Source organism: Fukomys damarensis, unplaced genomic scaffold, assembly GCF_012274545.1.
Source record: "Fukomys damarensis isolate Sample0158 unplaced genomic scaffold, DMR_v1.0_HiC HiC_scaffold_16, whole genome shotgun sequence".
In the NCBI taxonomy this organism is placed as follows: domain Eukaryota; kingdom Metazoa; phylum Chordata; class Mammalia; order Rodentia; family Bathyergidae; genus Fukomys; species Fukomys damarensis.
The window spans coordinates 101,331,572-101,339,217 of NW_022900928.1; the positions used below are offsets into that span (position 1 = coordinate 101,331,572).

The 7,646-nt window shown below is 50.3% G+C and overlaps 1 protein-coding gene across 5 annotated transcripts in view; it reads left to right on the forward strand.

Annotated features, from left to right (window-relative positions):
- Positions 1–7,458, forward strand: part of Wdr91 (WD repeat domain 91) — a 31,124-nt gene extending 23,666 nt beyond the window's left edge. Inside the window, exons 11-15 of one of the 5 annotated variants that reach the window (XR_778686.2) lie at positions 1,491–1,599; positions 2,154–2,266; positions 4,349–4,546; positions 5,355–6,829; positions 7,122–7,197. Coding sequence is in view for 4 of the 5 variants with exons in the window: in XM_010616174.3 (XP_010614476.1) it covers positions 1,491–1,599; positions 2,154–2,266; positions 4,349–4,546; positions 5,355–5,513; positions 6,830–6,997 (747 nt within the window). In the remaining variant the exon portion in view is untranslated. Of the gene's footprint in view, positions 1–1,490; positions 1,600–2,153; positions 2,267–4,348; positions 4,547–5,354 lie in introns of all 5 variants that reach the window. The other 4 variants (XM_010616175.3, XM_010616174.3, XM_010616177.3 and 1 more) reach the window with 4 other exon arrangements.
- The last annotated feature ends 188 nt before the right edge of the window (positions 7,459–7,646 follow it).

The following is a 7,646-nucleotide window of genomic DNA, read 5'->3' on the forward strand; positions in this document are numbered from 1 at the left end:
TTTTTTTTTTTTTTTTTTTTGGTATCGGGGCTCAAACTCAGAACCTTGTGCTTGCAAGGCAGGCGGCAGCGGCACTATGAGCTAAATCTCCAGCCCTGTCCTGTGAATTTTGATTGTGGGCTTGTATTTTTGGGAACTTTATGCTTGAGAACATTTTGAGGTTGAGGTGGAGGTGCATTTCTCTGGACGACATCTATGTTCACTTGTGCCAGGCACCTGAGAACTTTAAAATACTTTGTTTGAGGCTTCTCAGGCTACAGAGGAATTGGGAATTGGGGTTCTGAAGCCATGTCACAGGTAGTTTGTGGTTATGGATTTGCAGAGAGGTGGACTAGGTTTATTTCTAGTTCACTCTTGCACTGAGGCTGTAGCTCTTTGGAGTCCTAGACTTGTGTGGAGATTTGTCACTTGACCTCGAACAAATCTTGCACTTGGGGCTGTGGGCGTCTGAGCTTCATGGCTGTGTCTTAAATTACTTTTTCATTACTGAGACACAGTACCTAACACCCACACGTTAAAGGAGGAAAGGTTTATTTAGTTCACAGTTTGTAGAGGCTTCAGTCCGTAATTGGCTGACTCCAAGGCAGGGTGGCACGCCAGACAAGAAGCATTAAACCTCCCTTTCCCTTTTATCCCATGCAGGCTACCAGCCTTTTGGGTGGTGCCACCTGCACCTGGGGTGGGGCTTCCTATTACCCATACCCAGACTAATCCAGTACCACACATCCTTGATCCCAGTATCACATCCTCAATCTACATTCACACATCATAGACCCAGCCACCTCTGGAAATCCCTACCTTTGAGCACATGAGGCTTTGTGGAGACATCTAGAGGACAAGCCATAGCAGCTGTCAGAATGAGTATAGGGTCATCTGTATTTGATGAGTGCCTCATAGTGAAAGCTGACTTCAGGGGTCTGTAGTCCTCAGAAGTCTTGCTTTCTCTTTCATTTAGGCCTTAGAGGAATCTTGCCAATTGATAACTCACTATTGGCTATGTGTGTTTAAATAGTATTACATAAAATTCATCTTTCACTTTAGTCTCGGGAGAATAATTTAGGGCTCCTGGGGTTCTATATTGCTTGAAGTAATCGTCTGTATTCACCTTTAGTAATGGTAAGTTCCATGAGGTGGTTTTATTAGCACTTGTAGTTCTGTTTCTGTGGGGAGATCTTGGCCTTCGTGGAAAAGGATACACATCCTAAGCTGGGGACCTTTGCTTGGCTTGTTCTCTGTGCCTGGACTGCCTGTCACAAAAGCCAGATTAAGAAGTAGGATGACTTGTCTTGGAATGCACCGGGGAAGGTGTGATTACTCCAATCGTAACTGAGGCAGTGTGGAAACTGGAATGTCTGTAGCCACAGTGACCTTGCCTCTCAGAAGCACAGCACTTTCACAAAGACAAAGGTCTGTTTTTCCAGAAGGAGGGAGTGGCAGAACACCCAGCAGGTGCTGGGTGTGCTCACCTTGCCTGTGTTTGGCTTTAATAGCTCGAGTTCTCCGTGGACCCAGAGCCCATTGCTATCAACTGCACGGCTTTCAATCACAACGGGAACCTGCTGGTCACTGGGGCAGCTGATGGCGTCATTAGGCTGTTCGGTATGAAGTGTGTACATGGGAATCGTGGCCCCTCCTTGGGCTGCCCTGCTGGAGTCAAAGCTATTGTGAAACCCCCGTATTACATGCAAGTGCTTAGTCTTACTCTATAGAGTTTTCAAAACACCCAGCGCTATTGACTTGTTCCTTGTCAACGTCCGTAGACATGGGAGTGCTTGGACTGTTCATCTGAGTCCGTGTCGCCCTGTGGTAAGCAGGAGGACACGAGAGCGAGGCCCTTTGCTCACTGCCTGTGGGTGGCTTGTTCTCTGTCCCCAGAGAGACGTACTTAGGGTCTAAGCTGGGTTGCGGTATCTTTGATGGCTCCCCAGGAGCCTTGGCGGAGTCACGAGGCCTTGTAGGAAGGACTCCTTCCTGTGTCCTCTTGCTCTTTCGGGCTCCTCGGATGAGCTCCTTCCACAGGAATTCCAAGTCTCACTGTGACCCATCTGTAGCTCCGGAGTAGCCTGGCCTGGTGGGCACTGTTGGGTTGGGGAGGCCTGAGCAGTGCCTTCTGAGGTGCCAGGGCACAATCTTCGCGGTGTCTCCCAACTCAGACATGCAGCAGCATGAGTGCGCCATGAGCTGGCGGGCCCACTGCGGAGAGGTGTACTCTGTGGAATTCAGCTGCGACGAGAACGCCGTGTACAGCATTGGGGAGGATGGCAAGGTAGGTACTGGCGGATTTATGCGTGAGCTGGGTGGGACACAAGGGGACTGGGGTTAGACCTGTCCTTATGGTCTACTCCCTCCTTTCTCCAAAAATAAGACTGCACCAGAGAAAATCAGCCTTGAAGACTAGAGATAAAAATGCCAACCCCATAGAGCCATATTTAGGGTCAAGATACACTTTGGTGAGCTTGGTAGTTGTGTGGCCTGTGACCATCATGGATGCATAGTATGCCAAGGGGCTGGGGGCAGCCTCCTGGAGACTCACGCCTGAGCCGAGTCTAAAGAAATAAAAAGGACCCACACCTCATCCTTCACCACTACCAAGGAGAAGGAAATGACCGCAGAGTCCTTCTATGAGTTAGGGGAGGAATCACAGCTGCCTTGAAAGGGAGTTAGGGATGGGCCATGGCTTGGGGGAGACACTTTCTTGTTATGTGTGCTTTTCTTTACTTCTAGGATTTCATACCGTTGTATTTCCCCAAAAATAAGATTGAGGTCTTAATGTTGAGTTTTGCTCCAAAGGTGCAATAAGGGTTATTTTGAGGGGCTGTCTTATTTCATTTATGTACAACAATCTACATTTACTCATGTATAACAGTGTGCCTCTGTTCGAATACAGTCATGTCATCTTCTGGAGCATCGTTATAACTCTCCCAACCCTGAATTGTGGCCTGAATGTCTTGCGACTCCATTTCCTGTAGAACTGTTGGCCCCAGTCTCTCATGTCCAGCAACAGGGCTCTCCGTAAATGAGCACTTCTCATCCATGTAGCCTGCTGGTAGTGCATCAGTACAACACACGATGGACTGAATTACAAAGGTTCATGTTAGACACAAACACATCGGTTCATTCTCAAGTGTGCACATTATCTGTGCCTGTGTCTGTACTCCAGTTGGTCATTTGGCGGTAGGTCTAGAGTTTATCTGTTTACATAGGTGTTTACCTCTCGTCCGAAAATGCCCACTTAGATATTTACAAATACTTAATTATAATTTATATTATTTATGTTAAGTATTAGTGTCAGTACTATAACTTATATAGTTGCATATTATTTTATAATTCAGTATGTCCGTCGTGTGTTGCAGCAGACATACTGTTTGGCCAACAATCTTAACTGGAGCTTATTTTTGGAGTAGGGCTTATATTATGAGCATCCAGAAAAATTATGCTGGGGCTTATTTTTATTTTTGGGGAAATGTGATAAGTATCTGTTTTCTCTATTGAAAAAAGTAATTTCAAGATCAGTTTTTGTTTGTTTGTTTTGTTTTGTGCCAGGATCAAACTCAGGACCTTGTGCTTGTGAGGCAGGTGGTGGAACCACTGAGCTAAATCCACGGCCCAAGATCAGTTTTTTTTTTTTTTTTTTTTCCTTCAAGTCTTATTGTTACTCAGTCTGGCGTTAGACTCCTGAGCTCAAATGATCTTCCTCCTTCAGCCTCCTGAGTAGACAGAATGATAGGTGTGCACCCTGGCTTCAATTCCTCATTTGAAAACTATAGGAAGGGATTTTTAAGTTAAAGCTTAGCTTTCTGTTAATGTGGGTAGGATTCCCAGCCAAGAGGTAGTCATAACCAAGTAGTTTGTCTATAGGGTAAACTGAGGAGTTATTCACAGGACAGCCAATGAAGTGTGTGATGGGTTGCATTCCTGAGGAACTGGAAGCGGGTTTGGAATTTGTCCCCAGTCAGAGATCTGATAATAATTAATAATACACACTTGGCCCCTCCCCTGCTTGGGAGCCTGGGAGCTAGGTAAAGCTGCCTGCTGTCCATTTTCCCACCAAGGTCAGGCCAGAGGGGAAGGGAAGAGTTGGACTTTGAAATGAGGTTGCTAACTGTTTTTCTAGATTTTCTTCCAAAAAGCATTGTGTTGGCAAGAGATGGGATTTGGGGCGGCTTGTGGACCATCACCTCCAGCCCCTATTCTGCCTTTGGAGCTTGCAAAGCCCATTCTGGCCTGCCAGGGCCTTGGCAGAGGGAGGCTGTTGTGTCCCGCCCTGCTCTGGGTGGGCCCGGCCTCCTCCCTGCTGGCCCACACTGGTCCTTGCTGAGCTGCATCCTTTTGTGCCTTGTGTCTGCAGTTTATTCAGTGGAACATCCACAAGAGTGGCTTGAAAGTGTCTGACCACAGCCTCCCCTCGGACGCCACGGGCCCCTTTGTGCTGTCTGGTTACAGCGGCTACAAGCAGGTGCAAGTCCCCAGGGGCCGGCTTTTTGCTTTCGACTCAGAGGGCAACTACATGCTGACATGCTCTGCCACAGGGGGCGTCATCTATAAGGTAACTGTGTGGGGAGTTGGGGCAGGGGTCCTCCCTTGGGGCCTGAGTCTATGCCAGGCTGAAAGAGCCCTGAGAAGCCTTTGACATGGGGCATACAGCGGGCAGACCTCCTCTCAAAGGCTGCCTCTCACTTCCTCTTAGGAAGGCGGGGAGGGGAAGGACGCCAGGCACCCGCTTCTGCTTGTCCATTCTCTGTCCTTGCCAAAGCTCTATCCTGCCCTTGCTCCTTGGGAACACTTCCTGTTCTAGAAGTCATGGAGGAGCAAAGAAGAGTTGGGAATGGTTGGGCTGGGAGCAGCCACTGGTGTAGGAGGTCCTGGCACATGGCACATTCTGGGTGGCAGAGAAAGTACATCGAGGGAGAGGGAGCATCTCAGTGTTGGGGTCTTGCAGTCAGTGGTGGTGCTCCAGTCCAAGATGACCACAGGCACCTGGTGCCACCCAGGCTCGAGCAGCTCTCCAGGACTTCTCAACACCACCCAGCTACAAGAGGCCAGGAGAGAGGGTACAGAGTCAGCTCCCTCTCCCTCAATGCACTTTATTGTCCAGAGCTCTCTGTGGGCCAAGGACCTCCTGCAGCAATGGCTGCTCCTGTACAGTGTCTCAGGGCTATGTCCTGTAGTCAGGGCAGCAGGTGGACTTCTGGTACAGAAAGTAAGGCAGACTGTATAGGTGTGCTGAGCCTGGCCATCTGCCCAGTTAGGGTGGTAGCCCAGGCCCAAGGTATTGGGCCGCCATAGTGGATACTATGGATGTGTTTGTGTATGCTGCCTGCTGACACTGCACCCTCTCTCCTGGCCTCTTACAGCTGGGAGGTGATGAGAAAGTCCTGGAGAGCTGCTTGAGCCTGGGTGGCCACCGGGCACCTGTGGTCACCGTGGACTGGAGCACTGCCATGGACTGTGGGACTTGCCTCACTGCCTCTATGGATGGCAAGGTCAAGCTGACCACACTGCTGGCCCACAAGGTCTGACAGGCGGCTAAGGGAGCATGGAACTAGCACCATCTCGGGCAACAGGATGGGACAGAACGCCCACTGCTAGCCCCTGCCAGCAAGTGTGCACCATGGTGACTGGGACAGGAGCCTTGTGGGATGGGTGACATGTGCTTCCCGGAGACCAGAAGGAAAACTCAGGGAGGACAGGCAGCGCAGGGCGCTGTGCAGGCCAAGGAGAGAGTGACAGTATTCTGTGTATATTTGTTTATTTGTCTTTTTTTTAAAATGCTTTTGCCATCAGCTGGTGTCCCTTTTCCCTGTGATTGGGGACCATGGTGGGCCTTACTTCCCCATCAGCTCTCCTTGCCCTGTGCCCTGCAAGTCGCGGGGCCTTTGCCAGGGGTAGGACAGGGGCCCACAGCGTTCTGTTTCTGTCAGGCTCCAGGCAAAGTTGGAATGTCCTCTGACTACCTGAGAGTTGGTGGAATTTGTGACAGAAGCCACTTAGGATAGGTAGGGGATGTGCCTCTGGTGCCTGTGGTTATGAGTGACTCTCTCTGGGTCTTACTCTCATTCTTCACCTTGGCATTGTTGGGACTGAATGGTGCCTGCTCCCTGTGCCCTCTGCTGGTGAATAGCGAGACAGTCAGCAATGGCCAAGTTTCCTGAAGGGCACGAGGATTTCCTTCCCACTCTTGGGTCTGAGCTGAGCCTGGGCCAGCTGTGTCCGCACCCCTGCCCTAGGCCTGCACCCAACTCCCTGGCCTGGTACCCTGAAGAGGCAGATTTGCCACAGGTGGGGAACCACCATCCTGTCCCTCCTGCATTCCACAGCTGAGGCTGGGCTCCTGTAGCAGGCACCATGGGGTTGAAGGGCCAGGGCCTGGGCTTGGGGTTCCCATACCGGAAGGGTGACCTTGTCACTTACCCAGAGAAGGCCACTGCTTGAGCTGCCTGAAACAGTCATTGAGAGCACAGGGCTGGCATGGGGACTTTCCTGGGTACCTACTCTTGGAAAAGCACAAAGGTCCTAAGGCCATGGCTCCCCTCTGTTACAGCTGAGGAAAGGTAAGAAGTACTAGGTGTGTAGATGATGGGAGAAAACATCAGGGTCTTAGCAGTAAGTAGTTGCCCGTTTTCAGCCATTTTAGCCCCTCAAAGAAAACCCAGTGTTTTCCACTCACATTCTTCCATCTTTAGCACTGAAACAGCAGCCTCATCTGTTCCACCCAGTGATCTGAAGGACATTCACCCAATGACCCTGGCTTTCATTTGGGCTGAATGCAAGACTCCCCTCCTCACAGTTTCTGTGTCGCATGCCTACAGCTGGCTGACTGTCCCTACAGGTTAGAGCTCCACCGGAACCCTTGAAGCCCTGGTCTTCTTCCCTGACTGGTCGCCCTCGTAGAAGTGCTCATCTTCAGATGCAGTGTGTAGAATTCCACCTCTCCCTCAGTGCACTGGCTCTGCATCCACCCAAGAGCCCCAGCATGCTCCCTCCTTATCTGGAGTGATGGGATTGAGGCGGCAAAGCCCATGTCCCCTCTGTACCTGCCTGGTGCTGGCCACCCACCCTGGCCTGGCCTGGCCTGTGCCTGGAGCCTCGAGGATACATTTCTGCCTCTCTTTCTTCCTCAGATACCTGCCTGCATTCTGCCTGCAGGCTCGGGCCCAAATCCAGCCCCTGGGCATTCAAATGGGCAGGGCTCATTATGATGCCTGGAAGTACAACACACACATTGTGGACCGACTCAGCCTAGTGCATTGTGTTGCCTCACACAGTCAGCACCTAACATTTTATCTATCAATTTAAAAAATAAAAAATGTTAAAATTCCAATGCTGCTGGTATGGATTCTAGTACATGTAAATGCCATAGCTTGGTCCCTTACCCCTGCCTGGGACCTCTCGCTGAAACAAGGCTCTTTTATTTTTGTGCTGGGGATTGAACTGCCTTCACACTGAGCTATATTCCCAGCCTTTTTTTCATTTTCTATTTTTGAGACAGGATTTTACTATGGCTAGGCTCAAACTTGCCAACTTCCTCCCGCCTCAGCCTCCCAGAGTGCTGGGATCACCGGTGTGCGCCACCATTCCTGGATTGTAACAAGGCATCTGCACACACTTGAGTTGCCTGCTCTTGGGCCTCATTTTTTTTTTTTTTT